The 27,569-nt window shown below is 46.1% G+C and overlaps 1 protein-coding gene across 1 annotated transcript in view; it reads left to right on the forward strand.

Annotated features, from left to right (window-relative positions):
* The window catches only part of GRHL1 (grainyhead-like transcription factor 1), a 43,784-nt gene extending 17,266 nt beyond the window's left edge, over positions 1-26,518 (forward strand). Inside the window, exons 9-16 of the mRNA XM_014956731.1 lie at positions 7,464-7,622; positions 14,283-14,370; positions 16,606-16,745; positions 18,152-18,189; positions 18,292-18,380; positions 20,162-20,247; positions 22,025-22,089; positions 23,231-26,518. Coding sequence (XP_014812217.1) covers positions 7,464-7,622; positions 14,283-14,370; positions 16,606-16,745; positions 18,152-18,189; positions 18,292-18,380; positions 20,162-20,247; positions 22,025-22,089; positions 23,231-23,345 — 780 coding nt within the window. The 3' untranslated portion in view covers positions 23,346-26,518. The remainder of the gene's footprint in view (positions 1-7,463; positions 7,623-14,282; positions 14,371-16,605; positions 16,746-18,151; positions 18,190-18,291; positions 18,381-20,161; positions 20,248-22,024; positions 22,090-23,230) is intronic.
* Positions 26,519-27,569: the final 1,051 nt, after the last annotated feature.

Raw genomic sequence — 27,569 nt, forward strand, 5'->3', positions numbered from 1 at the left:
ACATAGGAAAGTCGTAGCAAGTATTGGTTACCTGCCTCTTAATACAGACAGACCTCTCCCTGCTCTGTCCTGGGTTTTCTTAAAAACAAACATGTGTTGCCCTTGATTTTACGCTTTGCAAATTAGAAGCAGGTTTCAACTCTGTCTTTCTTCAGAACTTGGTGTCCCAGACTCTACCATCTCTCTGGTCTTGCAACCAACTACAGAGCTCACAATGTGTGTCCTAAAGCTGGAGAAAACTGGGAGGTGACCTTTTTTCCTTTTCTCCATTCTTTTCATACTTGATGGCAAAACTTCTTTTTCAGACATTTTCAGAAATTCTTTCAGTTTTGTGTTGGGTTTTTTTGGGGTTTTTTTTGCTTTTTTTTTTTTTGTTGAGGTTATTTGGTGGAGTGAGTTGGGGTGGTTTTTGTTTGGGGATTCTTTGTGATTTTTTTTGCCAAACTCCTTTTTTTTTTTTTTTTTTTTCTTCTTTTCTTACCAATCTAACAAAAGCTGATGCCTGGCCCTGCACCTTTATCTTACCAGAGCGTGGGGTGGGAGGAAGGATGGGTAGGACTGGGAACCTCTATCCCTGGGTTTCCCACGTGTTGTGAGCAGGGACGTTCCTGCATTTCCTTGCCCCAGAACAGGTTGGAATCACAATCAGCATTGCTCTTTGAGCAGGAATATGTATTTTCCTTTCATTACCATTAATTCGTTTTGTTGATGGAGTGAACTTGCTAGGAGGATGTTCTCTCATCCGGGGGCTGGGTCCTGTTTCCCACTCGGCATTCCTTGGCGTGGTGTGGGACCCGCCATGTGTTTTGTGTCAGTCACCCAAATTGGGGTTGGGAGGTTTTGAATGCAAACGAACGTCCCGGGGGTGCGAGCAGGACGGTGCTGGGTCTGGCTGAGCGGCGCTGGAGCGGATGCGGCCCTATCGCTCATCTGCCAGACAAACCTTATTTGGAGCGTCCGATCCCAAAGGCAGGAGGAGGCTGAGGAGCCCACAGGTGCATGAATTGCCCAACTTTTTTTTTATCTCTCTTTCCTGGCTTGCCTCCTGCTGATGCAAAACCTGTGGCGCATGTGGGAGGTGAAGAAACGAATGTGAGAGCAGTAAGATCACCCACCTCTCAGGTGATCTGTACCGAAGTGTGGTGTGGTTGTGTGTTTTGTTGGTTGGGTTTTGTTTTTTTCCTCTTTCTTTTAAAGACAGATCACTCTTCCCAGCACTGCTTTCTTAGGACATGCCTTCGTGGATGTGTGCAGGCAGACCTGTGCTTGCCCTGCCCGCACTCCAAGCTGCCTGCCCGTGACCCGGTGCCAACCCTGGAAGCCACGTAGCTAGGTTAGCACAGCGCCGTGCCCAGGCTGGCAGCTCTGCCTCTCAAAGGGCTTGGACCTGCCCTGGTCCAGTTGATAAGGCTTTTGGGCCAGATGGGATTTGCATCCAGCCAGCTCACAGCACAGGTGAAGTACATTAAGGCCTACCTTGTGCACATCCTTGTGGGTAAATCTTTAGAAAAGACCCTTTATTTTACCCTTTTATGTGTATATTTGTCCAAGCCTTTAAAGAAACCACATGCATTCAGCCATCGTCAGCATTTAAATAACAACCTTTGAGTTTCCGGGTAATTTTTTCTTTAGCGGAGGGCTGATAAATGAGCTGTTTGTGGAATTTGGGCTTAGGACTGCTCCTTTGACTAGCCAGCAAGGAGGGCTGTGACCATGCGGCTGCATAACCCTGAATTGTGCATGCAGCTGTGGGAGACCAACCAACCTGGTGGCTGCTGGGTGTTGTGTTGACATTCCCAGGATTCCTGCTGGCAGCCAGGGTGGGGAGCAGCTCTGTCCTGGCGTTGGTAATAGCTGTGAAGCTTCCTGGTCCCTAGGGTTGGATGGTGCATGTCTTGGTCCACCAAGGAAGTCTGTGCTGGCAGAAGAGGAGGAGGTTGATTTGAGTCTTCTAGTCTGTATCCAAGACCTTCTATTTAGGTCTGATGGGTCCTTTACCTTATTTGTTCCTCTGGTTTTTAATCTACTGTGGTAGCCTCAAAGGCTCCTGTTCAGGTCAGGGCCACAGAAACCCTCATCCTGCAAAAAGTGAAAATAACTCGTAGATGGAGTCAGCTGTGCAGTGTCTGCTGCCTTCCCTGGCTGGAGACCACAGGAATGGCCTTGCTGGTCTGAGGGAAGGCAAAGCGAGAGGCAGCATAGGACCTGTGGGTCCTGTTGTGCAAGGGCTGGTCTGTGAGTAGGATAGGTGGCCATCAGTCCACAGGTGAGACATGCTGCCTTTGTGCTGGGGAAATGGTCCCAGGACACACTGGAATCCCTGTGCCTGCTGTGTCTTGGGCAGGACGTGGAAATTATTTAGTGGAGGTCAAGAAAAACAGTATTCAAGTGCGTTCCCTGGAAAGAATCTCATTGCAGCTTGACCTGTTCCTGGTTGTCATGTTGTAGCCTCCAAACTCTGTATTCTGTCCAAACACAGTAATCTAAAATCGAAAGCATCCTGACAATTTTAAGTTGACTATAACATTAAATTGAGAGGCTTTTGCCTACTAGTGCTAGAATAGAGCTGAAGTTCTCTCTCAATAGAGGAAAAAATACCTAAGGGATTTGGTTTGTAAAGTGATGTCTTCATCCTCTGGGTACAAAAATATAATGGAGCATAAAAAGAGGAGGTGAATTCAATTTAGCTGTCCCCTGCTGAAGTGAAAGCCATGTGAAGCAAGGTGGTCAGGCTGGAATAGTCCAAGTCTGTCTGTGTAGGGCCTTGCCCAGAAGGAGGTACAAGGCTGTGTACAACGGGGAGATCTGTTACATGGCCATTAGTCTTTCCTGCAGCTATGTGTGCTGGGGACTGGCCAGAGCTTGCAGTGGGCTAATACCCATCTGAGTTGCTTGCCATTACCTATGGCAATCCAGACATTGTTGCTGTGTACCTACATATCATTCCTTTTCAACTGTGCTTTGCTGTGAGTCAGAAGAGGCTCTACAAGGTGACATTTCATCTAAAGCTGCTGCATATGTAGCCTTTGGACTAATCAAAAATTGCTGGTGCTTTTTGTGTGACAAAAGAGCATGGCGTCCAAGATAAACCAAGGAGCAGAGATCTGGGTACGCAAGCCTTCATTTAAAAAAGGCATCTTTCATCTCGCTGACAGCGAGGTTCCTGCAGCGCTTTGATTGCCCTTTAATTACGCCTGTTTTTCCTGGTTTGTTTGAAAGGCAGATCTTGTTAGAAAAAGGTGCTGTGTGGAAAGAACTTGGCTGTCTCTGCTGCCCTTCCTTGAGGGCACACAGCAGAGCTGTCGGATTAATTTTTTTTTTTTTTCTGCATTATTAAAATGGAAGATTGTTTCTCGTAGGTTTGAACACAGGCACATGGTGTGTTTCTCCCCGAGTGAGGCGAGGAGGGGCACGAATGGCCGGGTGGTTAAAGCAGGCTGGGAAGTCATGAGATCTGGCTTCTTCCCACGCTGACTTCCAGCACGATCCCGGAGGAGGTGCTTTCATCCTCCTGCCTTGGGTCTTTTCGTTGTGTGCGGCTGGTGCTGCTGCTCCTCTGCCACACAGGCTGCAGGAAACCAGCCTGGCGTTGGGTGGAGGAGGAGGGTTTAGAATCACAGAATGGTTAGAGTTGGAAGGGACCTTAAAGATCATCAAGTTCCAACCCCCCTGCCATGGGCAGGGACACCTCTAGAGCAGATTGCTCAAAGGCCCATCCAGCCTGGCCTTGAACACCTCCAAGGATGGGACATCCACAACACCTTTGCAGCATGTTGGGGTGTCAGTCACCAGATGTGTGTGGGGTGAACAGCTTGTACCAGCTCACAGGCTTCATGCCATTTGGTGTTTTATCTTTAAACCTCGCCGTTGTGAAGCCATTTGTCTGGATGAGAATCTCAGCTTTCATTCATAACAATTTTAAAAGCCTGAAAAAAATCAACCAAAAAACATGGGAAAATAAAGCCTGGCTTTGGTCGGAGAGAAAAGCCTGGAAATATGATTCAAATGTAGACTAAAGGCTTAACTGCCGAGCAAGCGAAATGACTTGAGAACAGGTTTCTAATCCTTTTAAAAATCTCCGTTTTAAAGAAAATCTGCGTAACTTTTGAGGGCTTGACTCACGTTTGTAAGTGCTTGGGCTTGACAATGCTCTATTTTTAAGTGCTGTCTTTATGTTGAATCTTGGGAGGTGAGATGAAAATGTTTTTTTTAAAAGTAGCAACAAATCTTAATATAGCTGAGAATGCGGAACTGCCCTTAGAAAAATAGGTTGGACACATGAAAAGGAATCTTGCTCAGCAGGCTGAAGACGCAGAGCAACTTCTGCGGTTACGTTTTTCTTTCTTCTGGCAATTTTGGGGTGGGGATGTAGCTGGCGCAGTCACTTGGCCTTACGTTTCAAGCGCAAGTCAAATCTTCCTCAACAAAAAGCACCTGGCTTGAAAATGCTTTAGCCCAAACTGGAAAAGCTGTTCACTAAAACTCTGTTTTTGTGGAACTAGAGGCAACCTGAAGTTGCTCAAAAATAGGAGTTCCAGGGTGGGTAGGGAGGAGTAGGCAATCCTTTTGAACTGAAATGGCTTTGTACAAACAGGAGAAGACAGGCTGGCGCTCTGTTGCTTCAGAGAGGTGATTAGGTTTTGGTTGTCATCTCCTGCCCAGAGTCCCAAAGACTTAAATGGCATGAAAATGAAGTCAGCTGCTTAAAGTCAAAGCTAATCAAATGAGGAGACTCTAAAGTGGGAGGATAATCTTTGTCATCTGACAGGCAATCCCAGGTTCCCATCGGATACCCATGCAGCTCTCCTGCCTTAGCATGCGTCGTCGTGCTGAGACCAACGCTTCTACCTTCAGCCCAGTGAGCTGCGTGGGCTTTGCGTGGCTGGTGAGCCATGAAAACTGAAATCAGAGACCTGAATTACCTAGGAAAAAAGTGACACTGCTTGCTAGGGAACTGGTGGCTGATGCTGCTCATGGAGGTCCGGTGGTGTGAAACTCGAACGAGGGATTTCACAGAAGCGTTGAGGCTGTGGTGGACCTGCTGATGGGGCTGCTCGGGCATGTTCTCTTGTAGAAAGCAGTCATTTCTCCATACAGACGTGAGAGCTGTGTGTGAATATTCAGTACGGGTAAAGAAATTTAAAATTAAAATTTAAAATGTAAAAATATGCAAACACCAGAGCTGGGGCTCTTGTTAAAAAAACAAAACCCTTGCTCAGGGAACACAATTATTCAGGCTGTGCATACATCTGATTACCTAGCTCCGAAGTGGGTGAAGGCAGCTCTTCAAACTCCTTGAAGCTTTCCCCCAGGCTGCGCCAGCGCCGTGAGCAGAATGCCCTCGTAAAGCTGAAGGCAGCAAAAAGAGAAGCGGGGTGGAGGAAAGCTGGCAAAGCCATCAGTGGAGTTAGTCTGGGGAAGACTGGAAAGAGCTTGTTTGAAAATAATTTTTCTGGCTGCGATTTGGGGTGTGTTTAGCGCTTTCCAAAAAAAAAAAAAAAAAGCAGTCTTGGAACAACAGGAGTCTGGGGGCTGAGGCTCGGGCTGGAGGCAAGTGGGCATGGAGTGTGGTCTCACCTTCAGAGCTGCCATCCCCCTTGGGCCACCACAGGACAAGCAGCACAGGTTGGGGAGCTGGCAGTGGGTCTCTGCCACACTCATGCCACGCTGGCGTGAGTTAAATATAGTTTCACACACCTCCATGTCCCTTTGCACCAGCGGGGCTCGGTGGGGATGCTCAGCTCTGTGAGGAGTGTGTGTGCACAAGGTGTGCACAAGGGAAGGGATGGGGGCTGTTTGCTGAGCTGCTGTCTCCCCGCTCTGGGGCGACTGGTCCTCACAGGGGCTGCAAGAAGCTGCGTGTGAATCTCAAACATTCAGACAAGTTATTATGAGATGATGCTTATCTATGCTATTCTTCTTTTTTTTTTTTTTTTTTTTTTTTTCCCCCTCCCCCAGGCTTTTTATACTACTGTGTTACATATGGGGGGGGGAAAAAAAGAGTTTATATCCCTAATCTGGTGAAAGCTATTAGATTTCCATTTCCCCTCTTTTGTTAAAACTGGTAAAGGATGTTGCAGAACCTGTGCGAAGAAGCCCGTGATAAGCACTTTGCAAAACCACAAATCCAACCCAAACCCATAAGCTTTCCAAAACCTGCCTCGAGAGTTTGCAACACCGGGCGGGCTCCGGGAGGTGGCACTCACTCACTGCAGAGCCTGGCCAACGGCTGCTTCGTGCTGGTAGTGCCATAAGTGAGCGATCAGGTGGTGGGAATAGGACAGTGTTCCTGCAAAATCCCTGCCAAGATGCTCAGGCTCCCAGGGCTTTGATTTATTTATTTATTTATTAATTTATTTATTTTAAGCAGTGGGTTCCCAGCCTTTGTTCTTGACGCAGAGGGGAGAGGAGCCATTGCAGGTCTCAGTAGCTCATAAATTCCTGGTAATTAATCACTGCAGCTTTTTCTTAGACGTGCCAGTAATGAGGATTGTGTCTGGAGAAAGGCTTGGCACAAAGCATGTGCACGTTCTAGATAACAAAGTACTCTGGTCTCTCTGTCCGCACCCACACAGGATATTTCTTCTTTCTGTTAAGCAGTGTTTGGCTTGTTCTCTGGTTGGGGGTTGTTGTTGGGGGTTGGTTGTTTTTTCTTAGGCAATTACGAAAATGAAATTAGATATGTTGAAAATCACTCTTAATCCATTTTCCCCATAATTCAATTTTTTAATTATAATAATGAAAATATTACTCTTTCCCTTTTGATCCGAATGTTAACAGGGTCTTGTAGGTCTTACTGGGGAATATTCAAAAAGGTGTTCATCTTTTAAAGTGTAAAGCCCAGAAACACTCTCACTGAAATAACGGTGTTATTCCTGTGTTTAAAGATAACTTGTTGCCAAATACTTTTTCAAAAGCTTTTAATGTCATTTAAAAAAAAAAAAATCCCAACAAAACAAACAAAAAATAAAACCAAACCAAAAACTCCAAGTAGTTTCAAGCGTAAACTGTGCTTGCAGCAGCTTACATAAAACTCATGGAAAGCTTTGTTTTAACTTGCTTAAAGTAATGTAAATTTTCCAAAACGTGGTTGTGTTTTTACCATGATGGTGAAACACTGGGCAGTGAGGATCGGGTGCAGGAGGATTATTGCTGCAAAAATTGGAGATCTGTTGGGCAGAAATATCTGGGAAGGATGTGTGGAGTCTTCATAAAGTTTGAGAGTTCGTTGAAATTCACTCTGGACAAAGCGACTTTGTCCCTTGTAGTGACTTATATAAAGAATTAAGAATGTAACGCTGCATCTTGTGGATTTTACCTGATCTCTCAGAAGATAGAGGGTCCTACTTAAAGTGGCAAGGACCAGCATTTAGATCTCTGCACTCACCGAGTATTCCCTCGCTCGGCGGCGTGCCAGGAGTCTGTGTGTCACTGCTGACGGGTGCTGCTTTCTTCTTCTGCAGGTTTTCATTTCTGTGAACTGCCTCAGCACGGATTTCTCCTCTCAGAAGGGAGTTAAAGGCCTACCCCTGAATCTTCAGATTGACACCTACAGCTACAATAACAGGAGTAACAAACCTGTCCACAGAGCCTACTGCCAGATTAAAGTCTTCTGTGACAAGGTAAGATTAGGCCAATCACTGCACTCCTCGCTCGGCGGCGTGCCAGGAGTCTGTGTGTCACTGCTGACGGGTGCTGCTTTCTTCTTCTGCAGGTTTTCATTTCTGTGAACTGCCTCAGCACGGATTTCTCCTCTCAGAAGGGAGTTAAAGGCCTACCCCTGAATCTTCAGATTGACACCTACAGCTACAATAACAGGAGTAACAAACCTGTCCACAGAGCCTACTGCCAGATTAAAGTCTTCTGTGACAAGGTAAGATTAGGCCAATGTGCCAGTGACCCTTGGGAAAGGCTGTTCCACAGCTTAGCAGCTTTTTTTTTTTTCTAATTCTGTCACTTGCTATTTTGGCTCATTGAAAACTCCCATCTGCATTCGGCCTTTGCAAGAAAAGAATTTGAACCACTTCTACTTGGCTCATAGAGGTTATGATGACCCCAAATAAATTTGCTGCTCTAAAAATGCTGGAGCACTGAGAAGTGATCCTGAGCATTGACTTTGGAGAAAGGTCAGTCAGTGGCAGGAGACTGGCTGTCAGTATTCCAGGCACTGGAAAGTCCTGCAGAGTGCCTTCAGGAGGAGAAATCATTGCAATTGATTGGAGCAAGTGAAGGCTTGTCTTTTTGCCCAAGCTATGTCCTGCTGGTCCTTTTAAATTTCTTCTTGTGTTCTTACTGCATTTGTTATTAAAAAAACAACCAACCAAAAAAAAAAAACCTACAAAAAATAAAAAACATAGCAAAAAAACCAACCAATAACTTGCACATCTTGTGAACAGAAAATGTTGCTGTCTTCATTGTGCCTCTGTGAGGTGCAGCAGCATAACAAAGCCTGTTCACAAGCTGTATGGGTGCTGTAATTTGACTGCTCTGCCTAACACGTTTAGCACAGAATTAACACCTTTCCCACAGCCACTGTGCACCTGTAGCTGTGAAGCTGAAAATGCTTGTAAAAGCTCAACTGAGTTTATGAAGAAAGGACATTTCCCAGTCTTTGTAACCTGTTCCTGCCTGAGCAGTCTCTTGAAGGACCAGAGCAAGTAATGTGCAATGTTGCTGTTTCCAAGTGACCAAGATCTTCCCATGCTGGGATAAATGCTGCCTGGACTTCCCCATTCCTCCTTTTGATGGCTGTGAACCACACTGACTCCTTATTTTGCTGGCATCCTGCTTGATTATGGCCTCTCATTCTTTGCATCCAGACTCCATCTTCATAGCACAGACTCTTTGTGAGTGATATCTCCAATACCTCTCTGTGCAGCTGCAGGTCTGAGATGGGCTCGTGGCACCAGCTCTGAAGTCCTGTGCCAGCTTTGCACCGGTTACACACTGTGTGGTCTTGCCTTGTCATCCCTCAGGACACGGCCACAAATATTAATCTCCTGCACTGTTGCTTCACTCACCTCTCAAAAAATATATGGAGCCCTCTGCAGTCTGCCTCAGCTGTAGCATCCAATTGACTCATCCTGTGCGTTTTACTGTCTGTCTATATGCTTTCAAATAGGCCCCTCTGCTTTCTTGCATGGCTGGGAGAAGATGCCTGTAGCTGCCTGCCAGTGTAAAGCTACTTAGTCATCTTCCTTCAAGTGCCTCCTGAGATGGCTCCTGTTGTGATGATTTCTGTGAAGAATTTACCAGGGAGTTAACGAATGCTCTCCAAAGCTATCTTAGAGGCTTGCCAGGAAGCCTAAAAGCCTTTGGTCTCATGGGTGTTCTTCAGGCCTTTTTTTTTTTTTTTTTTTTTTTCTTTCTTTCTTCCTTTTCCTCCTCTAAAATGAGACCGAGGCAAGCATGTCATCTAAAACTCTTCCATTATCTGTGACTCTTGTGTGTTATCAACCTGTATTCTCTACAGTACCACTGAGTATAGACTTGCTGCAGGGAAAGGAGGGATCTTTTATTCATAAGATGTCCAGTCAATTCCTGATACTCTGCTAAAATTACTGACAGGCTTGTGCCACTGCTAATAAGACAAAACGGTTAATAAAAGGGCAGATGTGTAATCCCAGAAGGGGACACTGTCATTTGTTTAGTGGCCAGCCCAGCCTAAGCCATGACAACATAGCTTAAAGGAAACCATTTGAGTCTATACCATAAATCTTAGTAAATCTATTAGTACAGTCATGCCAGTGTATCTTTTATTTTCCTTTGGGATTTTGGCCTTTCGTCCTGCTTTATTCCTCCAGGTATTTTGCAAGTTGGCCCTGAATTAAAAGGGGAGGGAGGAAGGGAAGGAGCAAAGATTACTTGTCAGTATTTAATCTGACTGCTGCTCGTTCTGTCAACATGCAGCCAGTGTGAGGTTGATGCCTGATGATTCTGCAATTTGCATTTATAGAAATGGTGTTGAAGTTTGCTGCCCTTCAGCCCCGGGCCAGGTCTGGCGATGGGAGCTGGGGATGGAGGCCGACGAGCTGAATAAAGTTTGTCACCACATTGAATCAAACTGTGTACTCAAAGGCTTGTTTGAGGCGCTGGGCGAGTGCTACTGTGAGCAGACCTGTGTCCTTACAGCTCCAGGTACTGACTCGTAGGCCCCAGTCCTGGCCACCTTCTGCAGGCTCCTGTAAGGGCATTGGTATTTCAGAAAGAGCACCCATTTTTTGCCCTGCTTTGAATCTTGGCTTATCAATCAGCTGGTCTTGAATGCTTAGAGGACCGTTGTTACTATAGCATCCACATGTACTGCAGTCCTTAATGTGTTTGTCCTCCTGTGGCCACTCTTACTGTAGAATTGCTGTGACCCATGTTTTCTTTGTGGAGGGCCAAGTCTGTCCTGTGGAGGTCTGTTGGAAAAAACAGCACAAAATGAAGATGCTGTGGCCACCTGACAGGGACAGCTCTGTGTAGGTCCCCTCTATTCCTTTGTCTGCTAAGCCTGTGCTTCCATTGCACGCCTGAACTGACTTTGAACCCAGACACTGGCATGGCAGCTCTCTGCTGTCTCTTTTTTTGTGTGTATAAATCAATAGATAGCCTACAGAAGGTCAAACAGTTTAGTTAATGTTGTCCGGTGTCCTTTGCATGGGAAAGGAGTGAAGGAGGAGAATTCCCACACTTGGAGTGGAAGGGAAAGCTGCTGATACTTGTTTCTGGTTTTTGAGACTAAGTTTCTTCATGTGTTTCTGTCTTCCCCTTTTTTCTTTCTCTGTGGGAGGGGGTCCACAGGTGTCCAGGATGTTTGGTTTTCATCTACTGCTGTGTGGTTTCAAGACCTGAGTAAAGCAGGATGGGGCACACTGGTGTCATCCTGTGGCATGTTACAGCACCAGCTTCATTCAGGCTTGGCCCAGCAATATTTAGGTCACGCGGGGGTGGGGGTGACCTGTCCCAGAGATAGGTGACCTTCTCTGCTGTAAATGGTGCCTCAGCAGAGCACCCACGCAGAGAGGGTTAAATACAGGATTTAACAGACTATAGCTAGTGTTGTCCTCTGGGACCTGCTGTTACTCCTGAAGTGACAGGCAGTGCTGTAGGACAGTTTTTATAGGATGGTGGGAATAAGTGAATGAGATGCTGCTGGAAGAAGAGAGATGGTGCAAGGCAGCATTGATGGAGATGGGCAGCAACATGGGGCAACCATGGGCCCTGGGCAACCTGGTCTAGTTGGGGGCGTCCCTGCTGACTGTGGGGAGGTTGAACTAGATGACCTTTGGAGGTCCCTTCCGGCCTGGACAACTCTATGACTCTATAACATGGAGATTGTTCCTTTGTTTGCATAATCACAGAATACAGGTGGGAAGGGACCTTTAAAGGTCATCTAGTCCAATGCTTCTGCTGTGGGCATGGACATCTTCCACTAGATCAGGTTGCTCAAAGCCCCATCCAACCTGATCTTGAACACTTACAGGGATGGGGCATCCACAACTTCTCTGGGCAACCTGTTCCAGTGTTTCGCCACCATCGTTGTAAAAAAAAATAAATTCTTTCTTGCATCTAATCTAAACCTATCCTTTTTCATTTTAAAACCATTGCCCCTGTTACTACAGGCCCATCTTTCTCATAAGCCATCTTTGTATTTTGGAAAGCTGCAATAAGGTCTTCCTGGAGCCTTCTCTTCTCTAGGCTGAACAACCCCAAGTCTCTTAGCCTCTCTTTACAGGAGAGGTATTCCAACCCTCTGGCCATTTTAGTGGCCCTCCTCTGGACCTACTCCAACAGGTCCATGTCCTTTCTGTGACAGAAGCTCCAGATCTGGATGCTGTACTCCAGGTGGGGTCTCAGGAGAGTGGAGCAGAGGGGCAGAATCACCTCCCTAGACCTGCTGGCCATGCTTCTTTTGATGCAGCCCAGGACGCAACTGGCTTTCTGGGCTGCAAGTGCACACTACCAGCTCGTGTCCAATTTTTTGTCCACCAGTGTACTCTGGCAGCTCGACTTCTGGGGCCACAGGGCAGAGGAAGAACTTGAATAGTTCGTGGGCTGTGTGCCAGAGCTGCAGCCAGTGTGTGAGAGCATGTGGAGGGGGGCCAGGGAGCAGCCCCCGGCTTTGGAGCAGGCCTGGCTGACACAGCCTGCGTGTGGAAGTGGGGAATCCTGTGGTACCATGAAGGGTCCAGATGCCAGCATGTCATAACTTGATGTCGTATCCTCTCCCTGCATCTTCATTGCTCTATCAAATACATCACATTTCTCTGCAGAAGGGAGGGATGGCAGCTCTCCCCAAAAATGCCACTTTCCTTTCTCAGCCCAGGAGTCTGTTACACAACCGGAGACTTTGAGGGAAAGAACAACAACAACAAAAAACCCTGCAGCCTTTGACACGTAGGCAAATGTGTGAAATCTTGCTTTTCAGACTGTGGGCCGTTCTCTAGGTGATAAAGTCAATGAAACATCTTTCTTACAAGCTTATTTATTCCATAATTGCAGAATATAGGATTGCCAGTGTTTTTTCTTCAAAAGTATCTGATCCTGGCTGTTGCTGAGCTCCACTGGCAAGGCGGAAAAGCCTGTTATCAAGACACAACTTTCTCTTTTTGTGTGTGGAATTTGAGATGTTTACCTGGGACCCTCTAGCCTGGAACAAGTTGACTTTCAAGCAGAACACTGGCTGTAGGTATGGGAGGGCAGAGTTTTCCTCAAAATGTGTGTCCACATTCTGTAGAACATTCTCCACGAGGAAGCGGGTGCTGTTCTGTATGAGTAGCAGAACTTTATTATTTCCACATAAAATGTAAAAAATGGGGCTGGGGCTGAATCTGATCTTTCTGCTGTCAAGCTGAGATGTGACTATTGTGGTAAAGGAAGTGGTAAGGGAAGTTAGAGGCGTGTGGGTCCAGCTGTGCTGAGGTTTAGGTGGGATGTCTTCACTATAATAGGCTGTATTGGCTTTATGGGGCCAAAGGAAGCTGGTAGTGACTGTGTCTTCATTAGTAATTTTTTTCTCTTTTTCTAAAGCAGCTGCCTGAGACTGCTTGTGTCCCTGCTGTTAGGTGGGAGAAGAGGTGACGTATGTTAATGCACATCAAATATTTAGGCTAATTTTCCTTTCTATTGCTAGTGCAAATGTGCTCACTGCTTCTTAGCTGGCGTAGGCATCTGGTCACCTATAGGGTATTGATTTACTGGGGGATTAGGAGGGCTGTTGCCTTGGGTACCGTTTCCCACCCCATTGCCACATGCTTTTTGTCCTTTCATTCACCGTAACTAATCTAGTTTTCCTCCAGCACTGTCCAAGGATGTGGGTGTGTTTTGGCAGCTTTTCAGGGGATGAAGAATAATGGCTTCCTTTGGCCAGACAACTGTTACTTCTTGCCTTGCTTTGCAGGAGGATGTTGGGAGACAGGTAGAACTTGTGTTATACCAGTTTGGGCAGTGATCTGGTGGTACCATCAGGATTGAGTGCTGGGCATCTACTGTGTCTACTTTATGCAGCTGGCAACATGACATCCCTGCCTTAACCCACAGTCACGTGGGAGGACTGGGCAGAGCTGGAGGAATGAACATGATTCCAGTATAAACCTTATTCCTTCCTTCTCTCTCTGTCATAGCTGCCTGCACCATGCAGAAAACATAGTTCTCTCCCCACCACTGCTTGGTTTGGAAGGCCGGGAACCATAGCAAGAACCTGGTTAGGTATCTGTGGATTCCCACATAGTCAGGCCCCGATAAAAAGAGAAGTGGTAATATCTGCTTTACAATTACTCCTGTCTTCAGCTTGAGATCAGTGAAGGCTGGTATAACTGCTGCTGGCTCTATGTGCAAACATGCTGGAAGGTATCTTGCACTTGGTGATCCAAGTGTGGCTTGATTTTTATAGATCAGGATTTAATGATGATCTAGTGAACTTTCATACTGCGGGAACTTCCAAGTTTTTATTGTTTTAAGCACTTCAGGTTTATTTTATCTCACACTTCATGCAGTTGTTACAGCTGTGAGTATCTTTTGTCATCCTATCCCCATCTGACTGGAAAAAAAAAGCAAGTGTTTGCATCCTGGATGTGGTTATTGGATTTCGTTAGATGACAGGACTTGAAAGTAAACACAGGGCAAGTCTCCAAGTTGGCATGCTCTGGCAAACCTGCAGCTGGCGTAGTGTGGAGCTGACCTCCACAAACATGGCTCTGGAAGAATTGGTGTTCCTGGCTCTGCAGCTGGAAAAAAACAAAAAACTAAAAACACACTCTCTCTCTCTCCCCCCTCCCCCTTAATCTCTTGTCTGACAGGGAGCAGAGAGGAAGATCAGGGATGAAGAGCGAAAGCAAAGCAAAAGAAAAGGCAAGTGCACTGACCCCAGCTCTCAGTTGAATGCCTGTAAGTAGAAATTATTCCACTGGTATTTTAAATATTAGATTTCATTTTGATTACAAGTATCTTGTGCGGTAGAACTCTGTCAATTTTTATCCCCTGTGGAATAGTGTTTGTTTTAAGCAGTTGCTTATGGAACCATTCATTGTGTTTTGCAACATACTGAGTCACTTACGATTTACCTAGTTCTTCATGTACAAGACAGGATCCTGTTACGTTTTCAACCAGGTATGTTCTTTAGCAGTTGAAATGACAGGGTGTGTGACTTTCAGGTGCTGCTGGAGCCCCTGCAGCAATGTGTGGCAGCAAGTGCTGGAGCTGTTCCAAGTTTTTCCCGGTTGATCCTAAACTCAGTTTCAAGTTAAAAATGTGTTTGTAACTGTGCAGCAAGGTGGTGGTGGCAACAGCCTTGGGACTGAGCCTCCAGCCTCCCAGTCTTACACTCACTCTTCTGGAGCAAAGCAGTCCATAGTAAATAACTTCAGTAGAAGACAAAACTTCTCTTCCCAGAGAAGCTGTGGCTGCCCCATCCCTGGAGGTGTTCAAGGCCAGGCTGGATGGGGCTTGGAGCAACCTGGTCTGGTGGGAGGTGTCCCTGCCCAGGGCAGGGGGGTTGGAACTTGATGATCTTTAAGGTCCTTTCCAACTCAAATCATTCTATGTGAAGGCCTCAGCACTTGTAGTATGTAAAGGCTGTAGAGCTTCCAGCTGAGCATCTTTCCTTTAACTGCTGGAGGTGACTGCAACAGGTCCTGTGTTTGGCTGAGCAGTTATTCACCAGCAGAGCTGCTTAGAGGGAAACGTATCTCCCTGTTCTTCCCTTGGATGGGGCAGGTGCGTGTTCTCCCTGGCACTGCTCCCTGTGCTTGCCAGAGCTGTGGTTTTAACAGTCCAACTGGTTCAACAAGCAGGCACCTCACGGCTTGCTGGGCAGGATTTTCCTGACGCAGCAGGTACAGGCTGCTGGAGCAGCTTCAGAAGAAGATTATGCCAAGAGGGAACCCGCTTGCTCAAGGACAGTTAGAGAAAGGGCTGGGTTTCTGGGCTTTTTCCCAAAGTATGTGGTGTAAAAGGCAGGTTTAGCACACTGTTAGCATTTCACAAATGCAGTAGCCCCAGCGACTCCCAAGAGATTACTGCGTGCAGCCCTTTGCATAATGGCTGTGAAGTGCAGACAGTCTCAATACAGATTTCCAGGATCTTATGGTGTTACAAAAGCTGCTTTCCAGTGTGAATTTCCTAGGCTTGGGTTTAGCCTGATGTGACCTTTATTTTCCTGGAAAGTACAATCCTTTGCTGTTTTGCTCTTGTGTGGGAAGTTTTTGATTGCTTTAAGCCATAAGCTATTTATACCCACCCTAAGGATCACAAATGCCATGTGTGCATGGACTCAGCAGAGATAGCTTGTGACTGCTCAACAAAAAGTTATTTGCTACAGGGACTGAGAAAACTTTAAAAAAAAAATCAGTTTTGCAAGGAAAAAAAAGAGTGTTTTCCACCAGGGACATGAGAAGTGAAGTGTTCTGCTTGTGGTCGGTTTGACCCAAAATCAAAATGTTTCCACTTGGTAAAAGGAGTGGAAGTCTTCAGCTGGGCTTAGTTTGACACAAAGATGTCTGAAGTGCAGTTTTAAGGCACCTCCTGCCTCGCCCTCTCCCAAACGGGTCTCTGCTGGTGAAACCTGTGCAGTCAGTGAACTTGTCACATCAGCTGGTGCATTGTGAGAACCAAAGTGCTCTGGGGGAGGCAGTGCTGGTCCTGGTGGGGATGGACTGGGGTCTGGCAGCTTGAGGTGACCAGGATGAACAAAAAATGTAAAATTTGAAAGTGTGGAATTGAAATGTAACTCCAAATATCTTGCAAGAAATAGTATTTGTACCACCCCTGAAGTGTGATAGTGCTTCTGTGGTGCTTGGTACGTGGGGGACCTGTGTGTCTCTGTTGGGGTAAGTGGTCAGACCATTCTCTGGCCCAGTTTAATATCTGAAGAAAGTCAAGCAGCTCACTTGGAGAGATGGAGCAAAAGCTTACTCCTCTGTCAAAAGAGCTGTTTCCTTCAGGTCCAGGCCCTCATCTGAGGCAGGCAATGCAGCTTCAAACTACCACAGGAGCTTCTCCCTTTGATCCTGACTGCTGAGTATCCTTGTTAAACAGGATATGTGCCTCTTAAATCATGTTGGAAAGCCACAGCCCCATCAGTGTCTTCACTATCCTCTATTCCAATCTTTGGTCTCTCTGCAGTTTCTGATGTCAAAGTGCCAATGCTTCCCTCACACAAACGTACCGACATCACCATCTTCAAGCCCTTCATGGATCTGGACACTCAGCCAGTCCTTTTCATTCCTGATGTTCACTTTGCAAATCTTCAGCGCGGGGGGCACGTAAGTAAAGCTCGTGGGTGTGGGGATGAGGAGGGTTGGGGGGGATGTATTTGCAAAAAGCCTGGGATGCTGTGTGTGTGTATGTAGATACAAAATGCCAGACTGTCTGCTCTGGTGCTGTAGACAAATCCAGGCTGAGCCTCATGTGAACAAGTGACATTGCTCCTAGTCAATGGGAGCATTGGCTGGGCTTAACTGGGGATGTTTTGTGAATAAATTACTTGCCTGTGAACTCCTCTTTCCTTGAACTTGAAATAGTGTTTCCAAAGCATCTCCAGTCGAGAGTTCAGTGAATGAACTGCAGGCTGGTTTTCTCTTGTAAAATCCGCCGGGTTCCTGGTGCGCTGCTGTAGGCCTGGGGCTGCTCCAGCCCGCTGCTGCGGGGTGAAAAGCCACTCTGTGGAACTGGCAAGTGTGTCAGCTCTGTGATCCGCTGCCAGAGTGCCCTGCCTCGGCGTTCCTGGAAAGCCCCAGCTGACAGGAAACTGGAAGGGGAAAAAATTAAAGTGCAACCAAGTTTCAAAACCTTGAACTTTCTGTGCTGGGAGTCCTGGCATGCTCTAGCAGAATCTAAACCTTACTTTTTAAGAGCATTGCCTAAACTCCTAACAGGAATGGAGAATAAACTACATCCGTAAGGCTGACTTTTCCGCATGTTTTCCTGCGAATGCTGTAGTGCTGAGCTCTGTTAGAAAATCCTATGTCGGTACAGATAGAAAGCTAGTTAGCTCTTGTATGTTCCCACCTCTCTCATTTCAGATCCTTTAATTTCTGTTTATGAAAAGAGGTAAAGATGATGCTTAGTGGCTTTTGGAAGATTGGGCCAAAGTGTTGTTTGATACAAGGTTGAAAGATAGTAAGAGGAAATTAATTCTAGTTCGGGATAAAAGCACGAGGACTGTTTGTGTGTTAAAATGGAGGCCAATGTTTATCACTTGGATCAAAGCATCTTACTTCCAGTGGAGTAGTCACGGCTGGCTCCCTGCTTGACAGCCTGGGTATCTGATGTGCTTACGAGTGAGTTGGCGGGTGAGCCATCTGCCTGTCCCTTGCTGCTCCTGCCACAGGCTCGGGGCTTCCCTCTCCTTTGACGTGATGCTGTTGGACCTCTGCTCATGCTGCACGCAGCAGGGCTGTTGTTCCGTGCCAGTGACCCTTTAACACAAACAAAGCTATTGCTAAGTTGCTATTAACAGGTCTCACTTAGAGGGAAGGGGAGTGCGTTGCTGACAAGACCACGTTATTCCAGCTAATGGGTCTGTCCTTATGCAGCTTTGTTTTGTAGCCTTCAGAGCCCTTTGTAGTATTTTCCGAGGACTGAGTACCACATAAGGTTCTCACTAGCTAGCTAATTCAGCATGTGTTTTTCTGGGAATGTCAAGAAATTCTCCTCTTTGTTTTAAAAGGTCCTTCCTGTTGCTTCGGAAGAACTGGAGGGTGAAAGGTAAGAGCTGTGCTACTTCAGCCTACTGAAGCCTTGCCCTCAGACAGGGGGGTGAGTCCCTGTAATTGTACTGCTGCTAACTTTTTGCCCTGTCAATGACAGCTCCAATTTGAAGAGAGGAGCCTACATCGGGGAAGAGGACTTTATTGCTACTCCGAATAAGATGGCCAGAATAGAAGAACCAAAAAGAGGTAATATTTTCTTCTTTCAGAGACTGAACTATTGGATTATTTTCTATCGTGATAGACAGATGCATCTGAGGTTAAAGGGGTTTTTTAAAATTTATTTTGGTGACTACTTTAGCCTAATCTTTCTGGCTTGGAGCAATAATAGAGTTTGTATATTAGGATGTAGTTCAGCTCTGCAAATATTTTACAGTGTCAGAATGTCTGGATTTTTCTGCCAACTCAGGCAATAATTGGCTCTGAACGTGTAAGGAAAGAGACATGGGTTTACCGATCTCCTTGGTAGTTACCAGTCTCTCCTCGGGGAGAGAATTCATCATGTAATCCACTACAAAATACTTTGGAGATCTTCTCCAGGGCTTTAAGCAATGAATTGCCAAGAACTGGTTCTGGGTATAAAATTATTGCATCTTTCATGGTGCCAGAAAATGGTCTGTTCACCACTGAGAGCCAAACTGAGAGAATATTCTGCTTATTTTTAACTTGTCCACCTTTGCAATTTGATGTGGGATTGGATGTTGCTGTGATCCTGTGGAAGGAGATGAGAGGTACCTTTGGAGATGGTGTAGTGGGTTACCTGCCTGATGACAGTTGTATGTGGAAGGACCATGATGAAGCTTAAAGGATTAAACTTGTGATGTGGCAAAGGTTAAGTCTGTCAAGTCTGACTTTAATGGGACTGCACTTCTGGATAAACTAGTAAGGAAGGATGCATTTTATAAAAGGAAATTAGACTTCTTGGGTTTTATTGTTGCTTTACGCCATAAAATGAGACCTGTGGGATTCTCTCTCCTTTGACTGGTGTATCATTTGACCCGTGCTGTAACTGGGAGAGGGAGTACTGCCTTCATTTTTTAAATCTACAGTCCTCTTTTAAGCCTGCTTTTAGCAGAGGAAACCCATCAAGGTGCTGTCCTGTCCTGAGTTCACCTTGTTCAATTAGATATGTCAGTAATTGCTCTGTGTTGCAGGTGTGTCAAAGCTGTGGCTGATGAACCCTTGTAAACAGCCTGCAATACCTAGTCATTAGAAGATGGATTAAAGGCAACAAAGCTGTTAAGTCCAAGCTTGCTTGCTCTCGTGACTTATTCCTCAGCCTTAATACAGTTTTGATGAGGCTGGTGTTATACACAATGACTCTGCTAGCTTGAGAACACTAGGTTGCTTACCTAATTGGGTTTCTTATTCTTTCATTCCCCTCCTAGCAGGAGACTGAGTCCTCATTGTATGTCAGCTGGGGTGGTATGAGTATTACTGGAACGTGGCAAGGGGTAGGAAGAGAAATAAGACAGCGTAGGAGGAGCAGAGGACTGTACAAATAAATTATTTAAAAATGAGGAGGTGGCCAGGATGGCTTCACCTGCTGTGGTAGCATGTGTCAAATCATTTTACTGTGCAAAAGTCTTGTGGCAGATGACCTGTGAAATACAGATACCCAAGAGTCTCAAAGCTGTGTGTTTTGGGTTCCACCTTTCTGTGTTTCAAATATGACCTTTTTCTTTCAAGTAATAGAGAAAATAGCAAATAGTGAAAAATTTAGAAGTATTTTGACAATAAAGATGTTTTAGCACATGGTATTTCTGAGTGCAAAAAGTGTATTTGAGCTAACCTAGCTATGCATGATTTTGGTGCAATTTTCAATGTATATTGAATATGTACAAATATTGTATGTATATCTCTTCATGAGATCCTCAATGTATATTATTCTGTACCTAGCCATTGTCATATACACATTGTTTTTGAGGAGTAATTATGTAGTAAATTCCTTTCTCCAATTTGCTTTTCAGTGTTGCTGTATGTCCGGAAAGAGTCAGAGGAAGTCTTTGATGCACTAATGTTAAAGACGCCGTCTCTGAAAGGGTTAATGGAAGCGGTAAGTGATACAGCTCTTTAACAGTCCCTGCCATAAGTTTGAGAAGAATTGAGGGCAGTCCCTTCCTACCCAGTCCTCAGACACCAGTCACAGGAGCTAGACTCTCAGTTCCAGCTTGTGTCCACATATTCCTGCTCACCTGGATAAGAAGCATAAGGCCAATTTGCTTTCAATGACACGGAAATTAATGTAAATAATACTTTAATTCATTATTAAGGGACTGCAGGGACTTTTAAGTGTCTTACCCCACATCTGTGGGGTCTGGGTGTAAGGAGGTGTTTCTCAGCCTTCCTTAAAGCCCAGGTGTGTCCAGCTTGATGACTGGATACCTGAGATAATCCCAAAATGATAGGCACAGCTGGAGAGAGCACCTCCTAGGCTTGCCTCTTACCCAGGCTCTGCTTTGGCCAAGCTGCAGAAGCAGCTGTCTAGGTCTCTTCCTTGCTGCATCAAACAACGGTCAACAGACTCCCACTGTGGATGTCCCTCATGTCAGAGAGGGTGTTTTAATTAGAAGATGGAGTGGTTTCCAGAGTGTGTTCAGTGGTTTGGGTTTATTTCAGTTTTTCAAAGCTTTGTTTTGGGACCTCCCCTCGCCTTTCATAACCTGCTTATGAAGAGGTCCAAGTCCCAGCTTCTGAGTGTGCTTGAAGGCTTTTATATATCTGTGCACACGTGCGTGAAATCGCTCTCTGGTGCTTGACTTCCAAAATAGCCTTCCACTACCCCTGCTGCTGCAGTGCTGCAAAGGAAGTACAGAGCTTAACTCCAAGGAATGGTGTAATGTTTGGCACCAGCTCAAAACTGACGTTTCTGGCTGCCTCTTTCTGTGACTAATGCCTTGTCGATGCTCAGAGGAGAGAGGCTTGGGGCTGCAGAGCCAGCTCCTGCTGTTAGTTTTGGGACCCAGAGATGGTTCTGTGACCTGAATCTCTGTCTTTTCCTGGCTGTGGGGCTTTGCCAGCGCAGGCAGCCTGGAGAAAGGGGCTAATGGGGAGGGACAGTGAAGGCTATGAAGTCCTCTCCGAAGTGAAGCTGTGCCCTTCTTGTTTCACTTCATAAAGGCAAGGAAGCACAAACTTAACAACTGTAGCTTGGAGGAAACCCCCTGTGTATTTGCTTCCTGCGATGGCACATCGGTTTGGTACTTACTGTTGGGGTGATAAGAGCAATTTACCAAAGTAAAACCAGGCTTTGGTTACTGACCTGATTTTCTGGAGGTTTTTTATGATGAAAAGTGCCATGGTTAGTGGCTGTGGTTTTACACTGAGGCCATCCTCCTGGGTAAGGGGGACACTTCTGCTCCACTTCTGTCCTTAGCAGCGAAGGTCTTTGCTCTGTTGTTATTTTCTTTCTGTGCCAGCCACTGTGATGACTAGTTTTCACCTGATCCCTGTGACATGGAACTTAAAAATGGTTTTCTATATGCTAAGAGACGGGAGAGCCAAGAGAGGATGAGAACCAGGATGTGGGGTGGGGTTTTTTTTCTGTGTGGGCTTTTCGTTGTGGGAGCAGGAGGTGCTGTATGAGAAATCCAATGGCTGAGTTTAGAATGTGATTGAATTTTTTGCACAGAAGTTGGCAGACTGCAGAGGCGAGGTTCTCATCTGTAGGCTTATGCTGTAGTTCAGGATTTAATATTGCCTTTATGGGGCAGAGTGGTGGTTTTGATTTGCAGAGCTTTTATAGTTCCTTTCAGTAAAGCTGTAAGTGGAGGGCAGTGCCAACAGCCTCCTTGCTTCACAATGCTTTTTTTTCTTTCCTTCTTTTGTTCTAGATATCTGACAAGTATGATGTTCCTTTCGATAAAATAGGAAAAATCTTCAAAAAATGTAAAAAAGGGTGAGTATGCAACTCTCTGAGAATGTGAACTCCTTTTTTCAAACTTGTAGGCAAATCTGCTTTGTAATTCCTCCATGCGCTGCGCAATGCAAGTGCCATTTGCAGATCACAGAATGATACGGGGTTGGAAGGGACCTCTGGAGATCATCTAGTTCAACCCCCATGCCAAAACAGATCCGCCTAGAGCAGGTTGCACAGGAACATGTACAGATCCGCTTAGAGCAGGTGGCACAGGAACATGTCCAGGTGGGTTTTGAATGTCTCCAGGAATGGAGACTCCACCACCTCTCTGGACAACCTGTTCCAAGGTTCTGCCACCCTCAAAGTAGAGAAGTTCTTCCTCACGTTTCGGTGGAACTTCTTATGTTCAAGTTTGTGCCTGTTTCCTCTTGTCCTGTCACTGGGCACCACTGAAAAAAGACTGGCCCCAAAATGTGTGGCCCCAAGATGTGTGGGTGGGTGCAACACACTAGTCCTATTCCGATGTCATTGATAGAGCAGAAGACCAGAAGGGTCCTATAGAAGTACATAGTCTGACTTGAGTAATTTTCTTCTTTTTGTTTTTTTTTTTTTCTCTAAGTCACTTCAGTGTCTTGTCCCCTTCCCCAAAGTCCCTCTGGCTGGAAAAATACATCCTTTAATCACCTTCAGAATCTAGTTTCAAGGCTTGTGCGTTCATAGCAGAGTTAACCCAGCAGAATAACTGCAAAAGGTTTGAATTGATGGTAGTTAAACCACTGCTAAGGGCACCTCTGTGTGTGTGTGCGCACGTGCACTCCCATGCAAATGCAAGAAACAGTCAGGCATAGGGTTTTGTGCTGATTGTTTATAGCTGCCAAACAAACCAGACCCAGAGGTTCCAAAGTGTCCGCAGCTTCTGAAGGATTTCTGCCAGTTCTGAGATCTCCCTCCCTCCCTGCTCCTGGAGCCAGTTCCCCCTTTCATTCAGATCCTAGAAATATGGCTGCAAGCCCTGATGGCAGGTTTGGATAAGGACAGCTAGATCTGCTATAGGAAGCCATGGGTCAGGGACAGGTGAGCAGGGATCTGGACTGGCCAGGCTCCCTGAGATTTGAGGGCACCTTTGGTGTCTTTGGCATGTAGTACAGTAACATTTCCCTGACTTATTTTATTTTTCCAGAATTCTGGTCAACATGGACGATAACATTGTGAAACACTATTCTAATGAAGATACCTTCCAGTTGCAGATTGAAGAAGTTGGAGGATCTTACAAGCTCACTCTCACTGAGATCTAAGATCATGGATCCTCTGTGGATTTTAAACAAAGGTCTCCAGTGAACATTTTCCCATAATTTAGGATGTTGGGCAAAACACTAATCACCTTCTCCAGAAGAAAGCCAGGTGTTGACTTGTTCTGGGGAGCAGAGCAGTGTTTTGGCTTAATACGTTTGTGTTTCTGTTCTTTCCAAGGAACATTGTAATGCTCATGACCTTATTTGCACTTGAAATGAGCGAGCAAAGATCAGTGATTAAATAGAGAGCGTGTATAAAACATTAGTAAATACAGGAGTGGGGTTGAAAACCCCTGGAAGGTGGCCTTTTAGAGTGGTGATCTCTTATTTATCTATTCAGTATCCACGTTTGAGCCCGTTATCAGCTAATACCATTTTTATTGGACTGTTTTCTGCTAGGTAGAGCTGCAAAACTACTAATTGATACTAGTAGGAATTGTGTGCAGGTTGGAGAAAAGTCTTTATAATGTTTACTCTTGAACAGGGGCAGACTGTTGAAATCACTTGTGTCATTTGGGGGGAATGTAAAACTGCCTTGCTTATGAAGAACTCGCCTTAGTAACTGTGTGAACTCTCATCAGATGAAGCTATATTGTATATAAGTGCAATATATTTTTGAAGGTTTGTAAATGTGTACATACAAGTGATATATAATATATATAAAATATGGTGTTCTGTATATACCGTGAATATATGCAATGAAGCCCATCTAAAAGGATGCCATATACAGAGAAAACAGATATTTAACGTAACTATTTAAAAACGGACAAACCCTTACTATGCACCAAAGGTGAGCACACTTTTGTACGTTCACAGAAGGCACAAGAGACCTGCTTGTTTAACATGGATCTTCCTACATGGAAGGAAAAAGGTTCTGGCTCTCTCCTAAACCCTCCTGCACAGCAAGGCGGCGGCAGCCCTGGCTTCCCTGATGAACTGCCAATTTGAGCCCAGAAATGGCTGCGTGCTGCTGCCCTGGGAGGTCATTTGGGCCAAGTCTGAGAGCTGGGTTCCAAGAAGGAGCCGAGCAGATGCAGTTTCCTTGAAATCTCACTTCTTGGGGGTCAGAAAGAAGGTCTCCTGGAGGGTGGATTTTTTTTTTAATTTTTTTTTTTTTGTAGCAGTGTACTTAATGCTCGGCTGAACGCTGCCCACCGCAGCAGCTCAGGCTGGATGAGCTCGTGGGTCAAAGACAGCTTGCAAGGTTATAGGATGTCAACAGCTGGAAGGGCACAGGCGAGGCTTTTAAGAGAGAGGAGGGCAGTGTCCTGGCTCAGCGGGGACTAAGGGCTGCAGTCAGGTTCAGCGTTCCTGGTGTGTGTACACCACCAGGCACTGAGCCTCCCCTGAGCTGGGGAGACCAGACAGAGGGGCAGCTGGTAGCAGGTGTCCTGAGCATACCCCCAGCTGGGAGTGCCCCAACACCTCCAGAAAATACTGCTCTGCAATAGATCGTACAGTATTTACTCATCACGTGCATGTGCTTATGAAGGAAAGGCACCCTTTAGTTAGTGGCGACTGAGAGAGGAACATTTAAACAGCAGCACTTGGCTCTGAGGCAAAAACCTGCATTAGAGGGTGAGGAGAAGAGCGTGAGTACCAGGTCCAGTGTCGCTCGGTGCTTTTGTTAGGGAGCTGGGTAATGAAAGAGGTGTTTATAACATTTTCAGACAGCACAAAGCTGGGAAGAGCTGCAGGTGCGTCACCTGGGATGCAAAGGTCAATCTGGAGAGGCTGGAGAAATAGTCCAGAAATGTAGGATGTGATTCTACTTAATGGTTAACGATTCGACTGAAAGGTTAACGGATCATAACCGAATGTTGCTCAGCGGTGTCATGCTGCTGCCTGGAAGAGGGATGTAAATGCCATGTTGAGTTGATAAACAGGAGCACGACCTGCAAGAAATTGGAGACCTGCCTTTTGCTCTACTTGGCATGGCCAAGGCCTCCACTGGAGCGCTCTGCCCTGTGCCAAGCCTGGCCCTTCCAGCACAGCCTGGTCCTGTCTGGTGTGCCAGAGAGACCAGACCCCCAGGTCCTCCAGGCAGAGCTCATGGCTTGTGAGGAGGAAGGGTTGGATGAGTTGCCAGGTGAAGAGCCATCTTCAGAAGAGAAGGTTGAGGGGAGCAGCCTCCCAGCACTGTTCTCCTGGTCCATCGCAAGCGCAATGGGAAGTAGTGGGTGTAAATTGAAGAAATTCAGGTTAGATGTGGAGGTGGCTTTCCCGAGTGAGAAGAGCAGGTTGCCCAGGGAGGCGGTGGAGTTTGGCATCGAAGGTCTCTAGAGCCAGGCTGGGTGGACGTAGCTCTGGACTGTCACAGGTCTATTTGATTCTCCCTTGGTGCTGAGACTAGGTGACCACTTGAAGTTCCTCCCCACCATATTTTTTTTAATAACTTACATGAAACATAGTATTTTAGGATCTGCGTCTGGACCAATCCTGAGCTGGTTCATAGAGCGCTCCATTCCCCCTTCCTTCCTCCTCCTCCTCCTCCTCCTCCATTGATGGGCCCCACAGGGACTTGTCAGCACTCTGGGCACCGCGTGGTCCCCCCTTCGCTCTGTGGCTGGGGTCGAGCAAACTCCTTTGTGGATGCTTCTGTGGCTGTGGGCACGTGGGCAGAGCCCGTGGGCTTGAAGCCAAAGGAGGGAGAGGCTGGCTCACAGCGCGCTGCTGAAGGGATGGCCAACGTGGGCCACCCCATAGCAGAATCCAGAGCCCACAGAGCAGAGCAGCCATGGGACTCGTAGCCAGCCGACCAACCCGCCGCTTGGGCTTCCCCTCACCAGTCATGGGGAATAATGTTACTATGGCAAGGGAATTTTTTTTTTTTTCTAAACCTGATATATAGAATACATATATATATTTACACATTTTTATTGAAAATGGAAGTTTTATTACAGAAACTCAGTCTAGGGTCAGGGAAGTAGATTTAGAGTCTCTATTAGAGGTAGGATTGACATGAACGTTTATTTCTTTTTACTGCTTAATGAAGTATGTGAACTAAATCTGACGATTGTTTTCCACTATAAGATATTCTGGGACACGGGTCTTATAACAGTAGCAGCAATGTCATGTATGTTTTATGAAACTGATTTTTTTGGTTTTGCCTGCTGTTTTTTAATTGAAAAATGTATTTTAAGCCAAGCTATTAAATTTTATATGTTCATTTCTAACTATGAGTCTTTTATCTAGTAATCACATCTGCCCTTCCCCCTCTATTTTGCCTTGGACAGGGGATGTATGAAACAAAATTGTTCCGTTTCAGTGATCGTTTTGTAGTTTCTCGAAGAAAATAATCCCAGTGCCATGGCCTTGCTGTTATTTCCACGTAAGAAGCGATTGGTCTGGTTCTGATTCCCTGCTTGACTTCAACCGGTCCTGTCCATTTCTGGGTGTGGGGAAGCGGTGTAGTTTGAGAAGGATGCTTTCCTTTGGCAGGTGATGGAACCCCCTGTGCATCAGCAGCGCTGCTGCTGCCTCTGGCTGTGTGGTAGCTTCATCTTCCAAAGCCTTTATGCAGTGTCCATGTGTGTGCCTGCACCGTCCTTCCCCTTCTCCCTGCTACCCTGTCAGCCCATTTCTGTTCATCTAGTGAAGTTAAAGATGGTGTGTTTTCAAGCAGCTCTTACCAGTGGGAGAAAGGTGGATGATTCCCAAAAGTGGGGCTATGAACTCCCAAGCCCGGCCTTACAGGGACATCCCTGCTGCTTCCCTGGGGTGTGACTTGGGCCTCTGATACCACAAACTTCTAGTTAAGATTTTAAGATCTGATTATTATTTTTTTCTTTTCATATGGGAAAGCTGAATTCTACAGCTATTTGAAGGATCTTTTGTCTACACAAATTAACTGCAGGAGCTTGTCCTCAAGGCTTTGAAAGAGCACACAGCTTACCTACTCCTCTGGTTGGTTGGTTGGTTATTTTAGATTATTTAATTTCATAGAATCATAGAATGGTTAGAGTTGGAAGGGACCTCAAAGATCATCAAGTTCCAACCCCCCTGCCCTGGGCAGGGACACCTCCCACCAGACCAGGTGGCTCAAAGCCCCATCCAGCCTGGCCTTGGACACCTCCAGGGATGGGGCAGCCACAGCTTCTCTGGGCAACCTGTTCCAGTGTCTCACCACCCTCACAGGAAAGAGTTCCTTTGTAATATCTAATCTAAATCTCCCCTCTTCCACCTTAAAACCATTACCCCTCATCCTGTCACTACGCTCCCTGACAG

This window comes from Calidris pugnax, unplaced genomic scaffold (genome assembly GCF_001431845.1).
Source record: "Calidris pugnax isolate Ruff unplaced genomic scaffold, ASM143184v1 scaffold171, whole genome shotgun sequence".
Taxonomy (NCBI): Eukaryota; Metazoa; Chordata; class Aves; order Charadriiformes; family Scolopacidae; genus Calidris; species Calidris pugnax.